The sequence below is a fragment of the Oncorhynchus kisutch genome, linkage group LG19 (assembly GCF_002021735.2).
Source record: "Oncorhynchus kisutch isolate 150728-3 linkage group LG19, Okis_V2, whole genome shotgun sequence".
Classification (NCBI taxonomy): domain Eukaryota; kingdom Metazoa; phylum Chordata; class Actinopteri; order Salmoniformes; family Salmonidae; genus Oncorhynchus; species Oncorhynchus kisutch.
The window spans coordinates 51,584,418-51,602,094 of record NC_034192.2 but is presented as its reverse complement, the minus strand read 5'-3'; the positions used below and the strand labels follow the sequence as shown (position 1 = coordinate 51,602,094).

General features: G+C 43.2%; 3 protein-coding genes across 6 annotated transcripts in view; 2 read left to right on the top strand and 1 right to left on the bottom strand.

Moving 5' to 3' along the window:
• LOC109864979 (dnaJ homolog subfamily C member 4) overlaps positions 1 to 4,937 on the top strand; it is a 33,367-nt gene extending 28,430 nt beyond the window's left edge. Inside the window, exon 13 of the mRNA XM_020509229.2 lies at positions 182 to 4,937. Coding sequence (XP_020364818.1) covers positions 182 to 203 — 22 coding nt within the window. The 3' untranslated portion in view covers positions 204 to 4,937. The remainder of the gene's footprint in view (positions 1 to 181) is intronic.
• A 3,734-nt stretch (positions 4,938 to 8,671) lies between these two features.
• On the top strand, positions 8,672 to 16,644 carry LOC109864980 (syntaxin-5-like). 2 transcript variants are annotated; one of them, XM_020453083.2, is made up of 11 exons: positions 8,672 to 9,224; positions 9,751 to 10,005; positions 12,533 to 12,603; positions 12,908 to 12,963; positions 13,073 to 13,143; positions 13,352 to 13,468; positions 13,782 to 13,838; positions 13,948 to 14,026; positions 14,170 to 14,276; positions 14,348 to 14,469; positions 14,650 to 16,375. In XM_020453083.2, exons 2-11 carry the CDS (start codon positions 9,943 to 9,945, stop codon positions 14,807 to 14,809), a joined length of 903 nt encoding a protein of 300 aa, XP_020308672.1. In that variant the 5' UTR covers positions 8,672 to 9,224; positions 9,751 to 9,942; the 3' UTR covers positions 14,810 to 16,375. The 2 variants fall into 2 exon arrangements, with proteins under 2 accessions (XP_020308672.1, XP_020308671.1); XM_020453082.2 differs by lacking the exon at positions 9,751 to 10,005 and having other exon boundaries at positions 9,132 to 9,224; positions 14,650 to 16,644.
• Positions 16,377 to 17,677, bottom strand: part of LOC109864982 (protein RD3-like) — an 8,512-nt gene continuing 7,211 nt past the window's right edge. For all 3 annotated transcript variants that reach the window (XM_031797416.1, XM_020453085.2, XM_031797415.1), the window contains 2 exons: positions 17,372 to 17,676; positions 16,377 to 17,177 (listed from right to left, as the gene is read on the bottom strand). In XM_031797416.1, the coding sequence (XP_031653276.1) occupies positions 16,808 to 17,177; positions 17,372 to 17,676 (675 nt within the window). In that variant the 3' untranslated portion in view covers positions 16,377 to 16,807. The remainder of the gene's footprint in view (positions 17,178 to 17,371; position 17,677) is intronic.

Below are 17,677 nucleotides of genomic sequence, written 5' to 3'. Positions count from 1 at the left end.
GTCAGTGCTGCAAACCGCCATCAGAACCAGAGCCGTAGAAGGAGAGGTCTGACCACTACCACATACACAGTACCAACCGTGACCATGCATCACAACCACATTCAACATGGCTGAACCACAACCAAACATTAGGCATTTGATCAATCTGATCTGAACTCTCTCTTATTTCTTTTTGTTTTAGATGTGAGGCCATGAGGCGGTGATGATCTCTCTCCCCCCCCTCTCTCTCTCTCTCCACTCTCTGTCTCTCCACTGGTTCCAATGTCACTCCCTGCCATGCTTAGCGCAATCCTGGGTACCTCTCTGTCAGGGGTGGGGTGGGGAAGCATATTCCTACGTACTCCCTTCTGTGTCCCTCCTTGTCCTCCAGAAACACCTTTGGGAAGTTTTCAGACCCCTTGACTTTTTCCACATTTTGTAAGGTTACAGCCTTACTCTAAAATTGATTTTTTTTTTAATGTTTCTTCATCATCAATCTATACACAGTACCCCAAAGCAAAAACAGGTTTGTAGAATATTTTGCTAATTTATTAAAAATGTAAAACTGAAATATCACATTTATATAAGTATTCAGACCTTTTACTCAGTATTTTGTTTGAAGCACCTTTGGCAGCGAGTCTTCTTGGGTATGACGCTACAAGCTTGGCACACCTGTATTTAGGGAATTTCTCCCATTCTTCTTTGAAGATTCTCTCAAGCTCTGTCAGGTTGGATGAGGAGCATTGCTGCACAGCTGTTTTAAGTTATCTTCAGAGATGTTCGATCGGGTTCAAGCTATTCCTATGTTGTCTTGGCTGTGTGCTTAGGGTTGTTGTCCTGTTGGAAGGTAAACTTTTGCCCCAGTCTGAGGTCCTGAGCACTCTGGAGCAGGTTTTCATCACGGATCGTTCTGTAGTTTGCTCCGTTCATCTTTGCCTTGATCCTGACTCGTCTCCCAGTCCCTGCTGTTGAAAAACATCCCCAAAGCATGATGCTGCCACCACCATGCTTCACTGTAGGGATGGTGCCAGGTTTCCTCCAGACGTGACGCTTGGCATTCATGCCAAAGAGTTCAATCTCGGTTTCATCAGACCAGAGAATCTTGTTTCTCAAGGTCTGAGAGTCTTTAGGTGCCTTTTGGCAAACTCCAAGGGGAATGTCATGTGCCTTTTACTGAGGAGTGGCTTCTGTCTGGCCACTCTACCACAAAGGCCTGATTGGTGGTGCTGCAGAGATGGTTGTCCTTCTGGAAGGTTCTCCCATCTCCACAGAGGAACTCTGGAGCTCTGTCAGAGTGACCATCGGGTTCTTGGTCACCTCCCTGACAAAGGCCCTTCTCCCCCGACTGCTCAGTTTGGCCAGGCTGCCACCTCTAGGAAGAGTCTTGGTGGTTCCAAACTTCTTCCATGTAAGAATGATGCAGGTCACTGTGTTCTTGGAGACCTTTAATGCTTCAGAAATGTTTTTGGTACCCTTCCCCAGATCTGTGCCTCAACACAATCCTGTCTTGTAGCTCTACTGACAATTCCTTTGACCTCATAGCTTTGTTTTTGCTCTGACATGCATTGTCAACTGTGGGACCTTATACAGACAGATGTCCAATCAATTTAATTTACCACAGGTGGACTCAATCAAGTTGTAGAAACATCTCAAGGATGATCAATGGAAACAAGATGCACTTGAGCTGAATTTTGAGTCCCATAGGAAAGGGTCTGAATTCTTATGTAAACAAGGTATTTCTATTTTTTATATATTTTTAATAGATTCTAAAAACCTGTTCTTGCTTTGTCATCATGGGGTATTGTGTTTACATTGCTGAGGATATTTTTTTTTTAATCGATTCTAGAATAAGGCTGTAACTTAACAAAATGTGGAAAAAGTCAAAGGGTCTGAATACTTTCCGAAACCACTGTATATACACATGTGCACCAACTGTGTCTAGATCTGTATATGTGCAGTCAGTCAGTCTCATCATCACACAGCTTCTTCAGGCACTTAGTCAACATGTTTAGAAACGCCGTCTCCTTCACAAGGGACAATGATGGGACCAAATGTAAAGCACAGTATTGATGTCCGGTATCATGATGGCAATGTGAGGCAGTGGGTGGCCAGGACGTCAGTTGTGGACCGGACACAATTCAACACTCACACCTCCGCTTCTGTATGAGACATTTGGACATGAAGAGGATTTAGAGACTGATCACAGATTAGATATAACAGACATGTTCATGTTGAGTTTTGTTTGTCTTCATAGACACGGTGGGTCAGTGTTGCCCATGAACTGCAGTTGGACTTTTTTTGCAGAAAGACAATGGCAACAGTGATGATGATCCTGGTCTTGAAACACGTGTTATATTTTCTACAGGGAGACTCCGATAGGAGAATGATTCCAGGGTCAAGTCATTAAAGTGCAGTAAAGATATAGAATAGTGAATGGACACACACACACATGGACAAACACATGCACACACACACCAGCTATGTGTATAAAGCCGTCAGGCTGCACCCCCATAGACCAATAGCTAAATGAGTTGAATAGCTGCATAGACTGTATTTGTGTGGTCTACACACTGATTGGCACAGATGGGTTACCCTGCTGTCTCTCATTCACAGTGTATGGTCACAGGCTGAATCACTGAAGGGTTTTCTGTCATTTGTTTGATTTGGTTTTTGTCTCCATCTTTCTGCTCCAGAGTGAAAGGGCTGTTCACGCCGACAGGGCAGTGAGGGGAATGACAATGATGAAGCCTGGCTATGGTCCAGGGGTTCACACACACACACACACACACACACACACACACACACACACACACACACACACTTCTAAATAGAAATGAATGCAGGTATCTTATAAGCTTTTGTTTTACATGCAATATAAAGAGTGGAAATAAGTATAACATTTTTAAATCTAAATGTTTTTTATACTTCATTTTATTGTATTTGTATAAGTTGTTATATTTTGGCATAATTTTGTCCTGTTGACTTAAAAGATGATCTATATTGTGAAATGTTTCTTTGTTTTTGTTTGTTCTTATTCCGTGTACATAAAGAGTTCCTCTGTCTGGCCGACTAATACCACTATGTAGACATGAGTCGTCTAAACATATGGACAACTGTGTAGCATTTAAACAGGGAGAGAGTTCTCAATGGGCAAAAAATCGGACACAATATACATTATAATGTGCAACAAAAATATTCACCAGGGAAATGTTGTCTCGTAAAAAGAAAACATGTAGTATTATACATCATTATCTGGTGTTTGTATTGTTTTGTGGAACTGAGATGGGATGGGTGTCTGGAACATAACAGATTTATTTACTGATAGAGTTTCTCCTACCCCCATATAGCATATCACTGGTGTAACAGGATTTGGTCCATAACTATGGTCCATGGCTGTGTCAGAATTGATCAGTGTTTGAACAACTTGGCCATTGGCATGGTAAGCAAGCTACAGATACAGTTACGGGTCTATTTACTTTGGGTAGCCATCAATCTGAATCAGGGTGGCAGGCTTTCTGTCTGTGAGGGATGCTTTGAGCTGTGTGGGTAAGGATACAGCTACAATATAATATTGGTTAGCAAGTATCTCATTCAACAAACAAACAAATGATCTCTCTTCTTTCTCATCAAGTTTCCATACCTGTTAGCAGTTCTAGAACCCTCCTAATGTAAAACATATTGCAATTCCAGAACCTGAGTGTCACATTCCAAGTGTTATTCTACTGACATTCCTTTTATATTGTCCTTTTATTTTGAACTCGGTCTGAAATGTTTATTTTCACTAAGCAATAAGTATGGCCTCTGATTCAGAGACTGGGATGAGCATACAAGTATTTTAGCTGAAGTAGCAGATTCCTCTCCAAAAATAATGAGATAAAACTCTGACAACATATCAATGATTCTCCTGAAGTCTGCCTGTTAACAGATATAGCTGAGGGATTTGTGAGCTGTATGTGAAAAGTGTGTTTGAATTCAGGCTCTGAGATTGGTCCTGTGATGGCAGTCAGACCAGACACTATGCAGCTCTACTGAGTATGTCTCCCCTCCCCTCTCTATACATTGAAGCATCTGTGAGCTCCTCTCCTCTTAATGGTGGCCTGTGAATGCCAAAACAACCCCCCTGCTGTTTAGTTTGCAAAGCGTCATTGTCAAACTTTGTGAGGGTCCACAGGAAACTGTCCGTGAGCCCACTCTCTGAGGGTGTCTCAGGGAGAGTTGGGATATGCAAAAAACACATTTACAATTTACACATGCATATAATACACGCTTGTGTATGTGTGAAACAGGACAGATATAACCACCCCACATTATCATTATGAAACTTGCCAGTTACAGAAAGACTTGGAGAAGGGACTATATTCTCCATTCATACAGTAATATACTACAAATGTCCATTACATATCCGACATGAATGTGCTGGTTGCTCCTCTTTTCTGCACGCACCTAGTCTTCCCTCAGTCACTGTGTTGTAGACACATGAGTTTGGCAAAGCAAGTCTAGAACATACCCTATCTACTGTCTAGGTAGACCTATTCAAGCCCCAACTGTCTTATACTCCGCTATAGCAGGCAGACCCTGACTAAATGTAGATCATAATAATAATACTATATAATGTCTTATATCCAACCACCATCATGTGTATGACCTAGATCATACTTTAGAATGTCTTGTAATTCATTCCAGCTATACTCCCATGTTACAGAATCTACAATTACAAATGCATTGTAATGTGTATAACACTGATATTGCTGCTACACCATTTATGCCCTATTTGATGTGTGTGTGCCGCTGTACCATGCCGTTTTTGTGTCACAGTATATTATGACGATTAATCAGTTCAATGTCTATGTAAACAAAGAAGCATACTGTACTGCTGAGGATGTTAGTACTACTAGGAAATGTTCAAAACAAAACAACCATGATACAGTGTTCCAGATATTATTAAAGGAAATGTCTTATTTTTGGTAAAATGTTTTGTTATTGGTAGTCTCTCCAATGCTTCCACTGCCCTTCCTGTAATCTCTTTGATGTCATCCCTCTTTTACCACCATCCCTCCTCCATCTCTTCTTTTTCATCCCTCTCAGCAGTAATGAAAGATAAACAGGCTGATGATTGAAGTGACACCCTGGGAGTGAGGGATGGAGGGATAGTGACACCCTAGGAGTGAGGGATGGAGGGATAGAGAGCGTGTGAGTGACGTGATGATATGAGAAATAATATTGACTCTCCTCCTGAACTGTGCTGAGTCAGCCGTGTGTGTGTGTGTGTGTGTGTGTGTGTGTGTGTGTGTGTGTGTGTGTGTGTGTGTGTGTGTGTGTGTGTGTGTGTGTGTGTGTTGCTGAGTGGCAATTATTTTCATCTTCGAACAAGTGATGATAGTATGATTTTATGGGAATATACTCAATCGTCCTCATATTGACTTCACATGTCAGAGGCTGTGAGAGGCAGTGACAGTGCCATTTCCGATAGCAGATTATATCTTGAAACAGGCTTCTGAGAGGAGTAATTCTTTCTCATCCAGTCTCTATATCTCTCTCAGTGATGCAGTTCATCTTTTGGGGCCCTCCCCACCCTGAGATAGCCATCTTTCTCTCTCTCTCTCTCTCTCTCTCTCTCTCTCTCTCTCTCTCTCTCTCTCTCTCTCTCAATGTCTGTCTGTCTGTCTCTTCCTCCCCTTCTAGCTCTTTCAGTGATGCAGTTTGTCTTCCTCCCCACCCTGAGAGAGAGCCAGTCAGCTCCAGTGAGAGTGAGCTCAAGGCTGATGCTGCCTGGCCTACCTGTCATGGAGGGCATCCTGCCAGTGACTAAATATAGAAGCCTGCACAAGATTAGGGAGACAGAGGGAGGGAGGGAGAGACAGTGACTCATCCATCAGAAGACATGGATGTATTTTCAACCTTTAATCCTATTCCCCTTTTTGTAAAAAGGTTTTCTACTCTCTGAAAAAGTCCCAGAACCTTGTCATGTTAGTGCAGAATAATATTGGAACTGTCTAACTGTCTCTGATTCGATGGTGGTGCCCCTGAGAACCAGTGACTCGTTGTGTGTCCCTGAAACTCCTCATCTCTCACCCTCTCTCTCTTTATCCTTCACTCCCTATCTGTGGAAGTGATTTCCTGTATTTTTCCACCGTTCTCTGTATGTATTAGTGCTATAACCCTAGAGACGTGTTTTCCTCTGCTTTTGTAGCAGCAGCTGTTTGTGAGAGAGAGAGAGAGAGAGAGAAAAAAACTGCAGACTCGTACATTTCCTCAGTGAAAACAATGTTCTGAGCAAATGTAAAATTGGCTTTTTACCAAATTACCATACCACAGACCACGTATTCACCCTGCACACCCTAATTGACAAATAAACCAAAACAAAGGCAAAATCTTCTCATGCTTTGTTGATTTAAAAACAATCCTTTGACTAAACTTGGCATGAGGGTCTGCTGTACAAATTGATGGAAAGTGAGGTTGGGGAAAAACATACAACATTATAAAATCCATGTACACAAACAAGTGTGCGGTTAAAATAGCCAAAAACACACATTTCTTTCCACAGGGCCGTGGGGTGAGACAGGGATGCAGCTTAAGCCCCAACCTCTTCAATATATATATATATATATATATATATATATATATATATATATATAAACGAATTGGTGAGGGCACTAGAACTGTCCGCAGCGCCCGACTAGATTCTGAAGTCAAATGTCTACTGTTTGCTGATGATCTGGTGCGTCTGCCGCCAACCAAGGAGGGCCTACAGTAGCATCTAGATATTCTGCACAGATTCAGCCAGACCTGGGTCCTGACAGTAAATCTAAATAAGACAAAAATAATGGTGTTCCAAAAAAGGTCCAGTCGCCAGGACCACAAATACAAATTCCATCTAGAAACCGTTGCCCTAGAGCACACAAAAAACTATACATACTTCAGCCTAAACATCAGCGCCACAGGTAACTTCAACAAAGCTGTGAACGAGCTGAGAGACTAGGCAAGAAGGGCCTTCTATGCCATTAAAAGGAACATAAAATTCAACATACCAATTAGGATCTGGAAAAAAGACTTGAATCAGTTATAGAACCCATTGTCCTTTATGGTTGTGAGGTCAGGGTCCGCTCACCAACCAAGAATTCACAAAATGGGACAAACACCAAATTGAGACTGCATACAGAATTCTGCAAAAATATCCTCTGTGTACAACGTAAAACACCAAATCATGCACGCAGAGCAGAATTAGGCCGATACCCGCTAATTATCAAAATCCAGAAAAGAGCTGTTAAATTCTACAACAACCTAAAAGGAAGCAATTCCCAACCCTTCCATAACAAAGCCATCACCTACAGAGAGATGAACCTGGAGAAGAGTCCCCTAAGCAAGCTGGTCCTGGGGCTCTGTTCACAAACACAAACAGACCCCACAGAGCCCCAGGACAGCAACACAATTAGACCCAACCAAATCATGAGAAAACAAAAAGATATTTACTTGACACATCGGAAATAATTAACAAAAAAATAGAGCAAACTAGAATGCTTTTTGGCCCTAAACAGAGAATACACAGTGGCAGAATACCTGACTACTGTGACTGACCCAAACTTAAGGAAAGGTTTGACTTAAGCTGCACTTCCAAACCTCCTGCCAAATGTATGACCATATTAAAGACACACATTTCCCTCAGATTACACAGATCCACAAAAAAATTGAAAACCCCCCCACATTTTTGATGAACTCCCATATCTACTGGGTGAAATACCACAGTGTGACATCACAGCAGCAAGATGTGTGACCTGTTGACACAAGAAAAGGGCAACCAGTGAATAACAAACACCATTGTAAATACAACCCATATTTATGTTTATTTATTTTCCCTTTTGTACTTTAACTATTTGCACATTGTTTCTACACTGTATATATACATAATATGACATTTGAAATGTCTTTATTCTTTTGGAACTTCTGTGGGTGGAATGTTGACTGCTCATTTTTTTTGTTCTTCACTTTTGTTTATTACCTACTTCACTTGCTTTGGCTGAACGTTGACATATGTTTCCCATGCCAATAAAGCCCTTGAATTGAACAATTGAATTGAGAGAGAGAGAGAGAGAGAGAGAGAGAGAGAGGGAGAGAGAGAGAGAGAGAGAGAGAGAGAGAGAGAGAGAGAGAGAGAGAGAGAGAGAGAGAGAGAAATGTGTGTGTGTTGACTATGGCCAGCCATGTCTCTCTCTGACAGGAAAATGAATGTTGTTTAAAGTCCCCTGTGACGCATGAAAAAACAAGCTGTTATCTGTTACGGAAACATGCATCTCTGTGGTGCTTTGATAATTCTCTATCATTTCAGACTACATAGAAGCCATTGAATGATTTATGGCAATGGCATCAATTTGAGACATTGTAAAATGCAAATGCCCTCAAATGCACAGATATTGTTAATTTATGCATTATCAGAGAACATATGTTGTTTTTTCACAGAAGTGGTGTTCAGGTGGAAAGAGAATAGGCTATAGGAAGACCGATTGAGTGGGAATAGAAAGGTGAGAATTGAAGATAGGTGAGGGCATAGTTGTGCTCTGAACATGCCAGCTCTTGTTGAGGTAAGGATGTGGGAGCCAGTAGGTATAGAATGAGATCTGAGCAAGTCCTGGATGTTATCTCTCTACCTGTATTCATTTGTGTAGCTTACCTTCGCTCTGTCTCTCTACCTCCCTTTCCCTCTCACAGTCTGGAGTTTGGTAATCACGGTTATCTCCACTATACTCTGATGCAGGTTAGCGTTTTTGGTTATGAATCTTGTTCTGGAGGCAGCTCTGCAGAGTTGTCAGTTGCTGGCACAGCCACAAAATCTAACCACGCTGCTAATCCTAATGCCTAAACAACATTTTTGTTTTCAGGAATTTTTACAATATAACCAATTTTGACTTTGCAGCTGACCTATGTAATGGGAAATCGCTTCTTTCTGCCTCCAGGACACGACTCGTGACAATAAACATCAACCTTCTACTCTGTATGCGCTTCACTATCCACGCATAATTGAATAGAGTCCAGTTGATTTGAATGCTGCACAAGTTGACATATATGTTAGAAAACATAAGATATGGCGACATCTGGTGGTATGTGGTGGCTCCTTTTCCGAATATATCAAATTTAAGCAGTGGTGGACGTGGCGATGACGTCAGTATCCGGAAATGACCCGGATTCAAACTTTCATTCCCGGCTTGCTAAAAACAGAACGATCTGTGAATTCTTGTGGAATTTTGCTAATAGTAAGTTGAAACTGATCACGTTTATCGAGGGAACCTATATATATATACACATTTGATTGATGTTGTGATGAGAGAGTTTTCTTTATTCAAACAAAACATTCAAGCCACATCTCTAGGGTAAACAAAAAATCAGCTGTGATGGAGTCGGCTCTTTAAAACTAGCTAACGTTAGTTAGTCAACGGTAGCTTGGCATAACTAAATAGCTCAGTACCTTAGAACATTTAAATGACAACAGATATCTAGCTAGCTATAATTTTATATTTCATCACTCAGATAAGCTGTATGGTAGCATTTCGTTTGTGTTGCCGTGGTAATGATGGATTTGCTAACATTAGCTTACTTATTACTAGCTAGGCACATAAATGGCGGTGGGGAGGCTTGATTGCTAAACAAATTGGCCAAGCTCCGATTTGTTGGGAGAAACTGAGACAACGTATTGGTAACTAGATGGGTAGCCCGGGGCCCGACAACCTAGCAAACTGTCACTTGAAATGATTTGGTTATGTTACTCCTATCATATTACAGATACATTGAGAATGCCCGTGTGCATCATTGGACACGGATTGACGCCTCGCAGTTAGGAGTTGACATCAGGAGGTGTAGTGACTGTTTCTACGGAGCACGGACCGGTCTATAGTACACTACCGATATCTTTCAGAAGTCAGACCCTTCCTCCTTGGCGTGCCCAGTGCAGGCTGGTGATATACAGGCGGCAGGATGACGTGCAGGGATCGAACCAACGAGTTTCAGTCCGCCTGCAAATCCCTACAGAGCAGACAGGTATGTAGGTATGGGAGAGGCAGTGGCGATTTTAGCATGTACATCTTGGGGGGGGGGGGCTGGCTCCGGGTTATAGTTGTCAACTGGTCTACCTGAGTAAATAAAGGTGAAGAAACATTTTTTTGATGATGATGTAGGCCCTAACAGTTTGTGGGCACCGTTTGTCACCGTTATAGTGCAGTTAATGTATTGTTTAGTGTTGTGGCTTTGCTGGCATGCAACTGCTCTTAAACGCAAATACAACTAAATGCATGCTATTCAAACGATCATTGCCCGCACCTGACCGCCCATCCAGCATCACTACTCTGGACGGCTCTGACTTAGAATACGTGGATAACTACAAATACCTAGGTGTCTGGTTAGACTGTAAACTCTCCTTCCAGACTCACTTTAAGCATCTCCAATCAAAAATTAAATCTAGAATCGGCTCCCTATTTTGCAACAAAGCTTCCTTCACTCATGCTGCCAAACATACCCTCGTAAAACTGACCATCCTACCGATCCTTGACTTCGGCGATGTCATCTATAAAATAGCCTACAACACTCTGCTCAGCAAACTGGATGTAGTCTACCACCACTGCGACCTGTACGCTCTCGTTGGCTGGCCCTCGCTTCATACTCGTCGCCAAACCCACTGGCTACAGGTTATCTACAAGTCTCTGCTAGGTAAAGCCCCGCCTTATCTCAGCTCGCTGGTCACCATAGCAGCACCCACTCGTAGCACACGCTCCAGCAGGTATATCTCACTGGTCACCCCCCAAAGCCAATTCCTCCTTTGGTCGCCTTTCCTTCCAGTTCTCTGCTGCCACTGACTGGAACAAACTGCAAAAATCACTGAAGCTGGAGATTCCCATCTCCCTCACTAGCTTTAAGAATCAGCTGTCAAAGCAGCTCACAGATCACTGTACCTGTTCATAGCCCATCTCTATACAGCCCATCTATCTACCTCATCCCCATACTGTGTTTATTTATTTTGCTCCTGTTGCACCACAGTATCTCTACTTGCACATCTACCATTCCAGTGTTTAATTGGCATATTGTAATTACCTCACCACCATGGCCTATTTATTGCCTTAACTCCCTTATTTGACCTTATTTGCACTCACTGTATATAGACTTTGTTTATTTTTTTTCTACTGTATTATTGACTGTATGTTTTGTTCATTCCATGTGTAACTCTGTTGTTGTATGTGTCGAACTGCTATGCTTTATCTTGGCCAGGTCGCAGTTGCAAATGAGAACTTGTTCTCAACTAGCCTACCTGGTTAAATAAAGGTGAAATAAAAAATACACTTAGTATTACTTTATTAGCTACAGAATACATATCTCTCTGGTATCCTATATCATTTATGAAGCAGATTAAGACATTTTTGGTCTCACGTTGTTGTGATGTGCTTGAACAGGAAAGTGGTGCGGCGGTCCTTCATGGGCAAATTTTGTCATCAAAGAGAAAGATGCTGAATCACCGTTCAAAACGAGTTCCCAGTTGTCTTGAACTCAGCCACTGATTCCTTCCCAAACCACTCATTGTTGAATTAGCGACTTCCAACTGTTTGTGTAATGTTTATGTTCAATGGCCGATGAGCACCGAGATGTTTTATCTGTCATTTCTTTTCATATGACAAGGATGGAAAAGGATTTGATTGTCGACTTGATTCATGGTGATGACTGCTAGCTAAGATTTTGAAAGTATGATGTTGACAGTCCAAGCAAAGCTACTGTTGATTTAAAGATGTCATTCTATCTGTGGCAAATGACCTTGAGCCTTCATGGATGGGCACTTCTTTTTTCTATTTGTTACTTTTACCCCTTTTTCTCACCAATTTCATGGTTTCCAATTGGTAGTTAGTCTGATCTCATCGCTGCAACTCCCGTACGGACTTGAGACAGGCGACGGTCGAGAGCCATACATCCTCTAAACCCAGTCAAGCCGCACTGCTTCTTGACACAATGCCTGCTTAGCCCGGAAGCCAGCCACACCAATGTGTCGGAGGAAACACAGTACTCCTGGCGACCATGTCAGCATGCATTGCGCCCGGCCCTCCACGAGTTGCTAGAGCGTGATGGGACAAGAACATCCCTGCCGGCCAAACACTCCCCATAACCCGGACGATGCTGGGACAATTTTGCGCCCCCCATGGGTCTCCCGGTCATGGCTGGCTGAGACAGAGACTGGACTCGAACCAGGATTTCTAGTGGCACAGCCTTAGACCACTGCGCCACTGCGGAGGCCGGATGGGCACTTCTAATATAACTCTAATCTTAGAATTGGCGATGACGTACTGTTCCATGAGTGACACACTTTTTTTTTTTTACCTAAAAATGCGGGGCTGAAAACTCTGCACTAAATGACGGGTCGCCACTGGGGAGAGGCAAGGGCAGTGATGTTGAAATAGCCATCTAATCAAGGCTGGGGGATACTAAACATAACCTATGGGAGATAGAGGAACCTATTCATTCCCCCTCTTGTAATCTGTCACAGATGATGTCTCTTTTAATCACTCTTTCTCATTCTGTCTCTCTACAGAATGGTGTTCAGCACACCAAGCCAGCCCTCAGTGCTCTCAAGCAACGCAGTGACTTCACCCTCATGGCCAAGTGAGTCCCACTGCCAGCCAACTTGCTCACATTACACAGTTAATCCACTCAGGGGTGTAGTTGGCACCTGTGTCTGATTTGAAGTTTAGTAAATAGCCAGTTGTTGCTGTTAGTTTCTCCATGGTGTTTTAATCACATTGTAGCTCTGCATGATGTCTTTGGAATGTAGGCTGTTCTTTTCTCTTTACCGAAGGACATACTTTACATTCCACGTATGTACATGCACTAGCAGTTTCTTTTCACTGTGTTCATGTTTAGGCCTATCACTGTGATACCAATCTTGTGTTGTTTTGAACCTCTCCAGGAGAATAGGGAAGGACTTGAGTAATACATTTGCTAAACTAGAGAAACTCACTATATGTAAGTATATGTCAATATTTATGTTTCAATATTTATGAGTCAAATAGCTATTTGGAAAAACTCTGCGTTTTTTCTATAGTTCTGGATATGTCTGTTTTGACCTTTTCAGTAGCTAAAAGAAGATCTCTATTTGATGACAAGGCAGTGGAGATTGAAGAGTTAACCTACATCATCAAGCAGGTGAGATTTTTTTTTTCTTCTTTTGAATTGACACCGATACAGGAAAAGCAGTCGGCTGTTTCTCGTTATGAACTATAAATCGCAAACACGATGACCAGTCAGTCTCTATGCAAGTGACAAACCTAGCTGTTTTAGTGGACGCAGTCTGTGTGACACTGCTGTGCCCTGTTTGACTCCCTCCGCCTGTCTCCCACTATTCCCCTCGCAGGACATTAACAGCCTGAACAAGCAGATAGCCCAGCTGCAGGATCTGATCCGTTCACGTGGAGCTCCCAGCGGCAGACACATCCAGACCCATTCCAACACCATCGTCATCTCCCTGCAGGTCTGACTGCCAGTGCCTCTCTACTGCGTTATGTAACTGATGTGGATGAGTAAAATGGTGTAGCCATATGAAACCTGAGGCTTTAAATCAAATCAAATCAAATTTATTTATATAGCCCTTCGTACATCAGCTGATATCTCAAAGTGCTGTACAGAAACCCAGCCTAAAACCCCAAACAGCAAGCAATGCAGGTGTAGAAGCACGGTGGCTAGGAAAAACTCCCTAGAAAGGCCAATACCTAGGAAGAAACCTAGAGAGGAACCAGGCTATGTGGGGTCAACAACAAAATCAACAACTCCTTGTTTTGTTGCAGTCCAAACTGGCGTCTATGTCCAATGACTTCAAGTCGGTTCTAGAAGTAAGAACGGAGGTAAGATTCACTGGAACGTTCTGTCCCTCTGGAACTTTCTGTCATTAAGCCTCATATAATCCTCATAATTGTAGGTTGCCTACATCGTTCTCATTTTCTCTTTCTCTAGAACCTGAAGCAGCAGAAGAACAGGAGAGAACAGTTCTCTCAGCGTCACGTCTCTTCTCCTCTCCACGCCAACAACTTCAGTAAGAAAACACACCACGTTTACTTCACCTTCAGCCTCTAATTCCTACACCAGATCACTTCACAAATGTCTCTGTGAATTCCAATCACAGAACTTTATTTTCTCTTCCTTCTAACTGACTATCGTTTCTCTCTCCTCTGCCAGAGAGTTCAGTGTTGATGCAGGATGAGTCAAGGAGTATGGGGGCTGAGGTCGCCATCAACATGGACAACCAGTCGAACCCTCTACAGCTCCAGCTCATTGATGAGCAGGTACAAACACTTTATTATCACCTGTATTGTGTCTGTCAGTGTTACTATAATGCTGTTTCTCTGTGGTGCAGGACTCATACATCCAGAGCCGTGCAGACACCATGCAGAACATTGAGAGCACCATCGTAGAGTTGGGCTCTATCTTTCAGCAGCTGGCTCACATGGTGAAGGAGCAGGAGGAGACAGTACAGAGGTGAGGGAGGGGGAGGAGAGCAGTATGATGGGGAAGCAGGGAAACAAGGTGGATGAGGGAAAGAGGAGTTGAGGGAGAAAGAGATGTGGTGTAGAGGGGAGGAGGAGGGGAGAAATTGAGATGCTCGAGCACCGCCCGGTGTGTGTCACAAGCCCTATGTTTGTTTCCTCTCCCATGTAGGATTGATGCTAACGTGGAGGACACTCAGCTCAACGTGGACATGGCTCACACGGAGATCCTCAAGTACTTCCAGTCTGTGTCCTCCAACCGCTGGCTCATGGTCAAGATCTTCCTCGTCCTCATCGTGTTCTTCATCGTCTTTGTGGTCTTCCTCGCCTGAGCAGGGAGAAATGATAGATAAAGAAGTGGAGGTTGAAGAAGAGGGAGATGGAAAAGTTAATTGTCTTTTGACAGGTTGCGTCACTCCTATGAAACGCTAGTCGCTTGACCAATAGTTCAGACGGAGTCATGCTATCTGACATAAGACAATGGGAAAGGTTGGGCTGAGACGAGGGGAAAGGTTGGGCTGAGACGAGGGGTTGCCACAGCAACAGGACAATGGGAAAGGTTGGGCTGAGACGAGGGGTTGCCATAGCAACAGGACAATGGGACAGGTGGAGTGTTATTGAACGGTCTGGGACTTGAGGTCCAGCAGCCCAAGAAATGATAGTAGTCTGCTGCCTAAAGCCTTGGAGAGAGTTTCTGGAGTGACCCTAGCAGATCTATTCTGTTCCTACAGACATTGATGAAATACCCCTAATGAAAAGGATATGCTATCGGAACACGCTTTGTATAGTATAAACAGAATACTTGTCATTCTGTTCTTTGTTACTTTAGAGAATAATTCATCTTACACATTTAATCAAAAATGACTTATTTAATGGTTTGATTCTGCAAACCTAGTTTTGTTTCTTGGTAGATTTTCTTTTACCCCTCATGTAGCTTATTGTTGATTGGTTGTAAGACGGGGTGTCATCAACTTTCTCTCTGACATGAGGGCCAACACAACAGACTGGAGTTTTCTTGAATTGTAATCATTTCTTTCGATTTTTGTTCCTCATTATTCTAGTTTTATTAAAGAGAGACTTGAACAATTCTCCCTCACTATCATTCACGCCACGTATGATTGGAAACTATTGTTGATTTACTTTCTCTTTTTCAATGTTTCTTATTTGCCAAAAGGGTACTTTCAGTTTCAAAGAAATGTGACAAGACACCTGTGGTCTAAACTGTTTTATGACAGTACAGGATTAAAGGTGGTTTAAACTGAAGAGGACATTCCCTTCATAGCCCCAGTCATAAACACAATGTGACGAGTCACACCCGAACAGTTTGTAACAAGTTACTTAACACTGTTATTGCAGATCTAACAGTTTAGATTGCCTGGTTTACCTGCCAGCAAGTCAGCTGGGGTCAGTCTGAATACTGTTGCCAATGGTTTGCATCCCAAATGGCACTCTATTTCCTATATAGTGCACTACTTTAAACAGAGCCCAAGGGCCCTGGGCAAAAGTAGTACACTAAATAGGAAATGGGTTGCTATTTGGGACCCTAATTAACAGGTTGTTATTAACCCTGTCATAACCAATGACATGTCACCTGTTATGTAGAGCTGAAAGTACCCTAGTGAAGTCTTTCTCAACCAAACTTCCCTGCAACTTGTCCGTTTGGACCTCACTGCTTTATTGGGGACTGTCCTCTTCTCTTCATCTCCTCTCATTCTCACTGAGGACAGATGTTTATGTACAGGCTATTATTTAATGACCGACCAGAACTTTTTTAATAAGAAAACACTCCTATTTCTTCCCTCTTTTTTTTTGCCAAATGCCTTGACTTCTACAGTGTAAAGTGAAAATAGTGCTAATGTATTGGATAGAAGTGCATATTAAAAAAGAACAATGGGGAAGTTGTGCAAAGGACTGTAATTCTTTACTGAGTAAGAGGATTATAGAATATTGATATAATGAATTGTTATAGAGCAACCATGCCAACCAAAGGACTGGATCTAAGCTATGCAGTAATGGCCCCACAATAATCCACACAAACGAATTTATTATCAAGGATCTGTTGGAAAATAAGACCTGTATTGTATTTTCTAGTTCATTTTACATGCATTTCAAGTGTTAACGCATTCGGAAAATGTATTTCACAATAAAAAAACAAAATAGTATTGTATATCTGCTGGCTAAGCTTGCAATTCTACTCTTGCATATGTAACTGCATTATGTCTAAACAGTCAGTGGAAATCTGCTGAGGTGTGAGCTGTCCTCATGTTGCATCTCATCTTGACCTTCTCCCCTATCAATCTCATCTCCTATTCTCTTTCTCCATCCCTCCCTCAGCCAAGTGCACTCTGTTCGATGGGGGTGATATCAGGCATGCTCATGCTCCTCCCCTTCCTGGCCGCTCTCGCCACGTTTGCTGCTCCCTCCTGCTGCTCCACCTCGTCTTCCTCGTACCAGCTCGACTCCTCCTGCAGGTTGCCACGTGACCCGCCCAGGCCCCCACCCCTGAAGGGAGCAGGGCGGAACTTGGAGCGGAAGGTTACAAAGGAGAGGCTCTTGCTGCGTTGTTTGTCCCAGCCGGCTGACCTCATCCTCATCTCCTCGTTCTCCTCTTCTCCCTCCACACAGTCACGTAGAACCGTGCGGAACAGACGAGCCACCTCGTGAACCTCCGGCTCAATCTCCGTCACCAGATTTCTGAACCTGGGGTAGAGGGCAAAGGTCAAAATGAGTTTGCGTGATACTGACAAAGGGATAAAAGGTGGCACCAAGTTCACTTTGGAGACATCAGAACCTGTTGAGAATGATCATGAATCCATTTCCATGATCTACCGGAGACATTCAGGATATGTGTTGTGTACATACACCTCTGACACGGATAAGGTACAAAATCCCACCTAACAATGACAGGGCCACACTGAGACGGTGGCACCCTGGCACACAGGTCCTGCAGTTCTATCAGGTCTCGGGGGGTCAGCTCATAGGGTTGGTGGGTGGGGGCAGTGGCCAGCCAGCTGTAGTCAGCGGAGGAAGAGCTGCGCCGGCGCCGGCCCTCTTTTGTCACCCTTTCCAGGCGGATACGTTCGGTGCGTTTCACCATGGCACCCAGCTCCAGCATCAGGGTGTTGGTGACTAGTTCTTCTGCCGTACGCTGTCCAGGCACTTTCGGCTCCAGAGAAAACACTGCTGACCAGGGGAACATC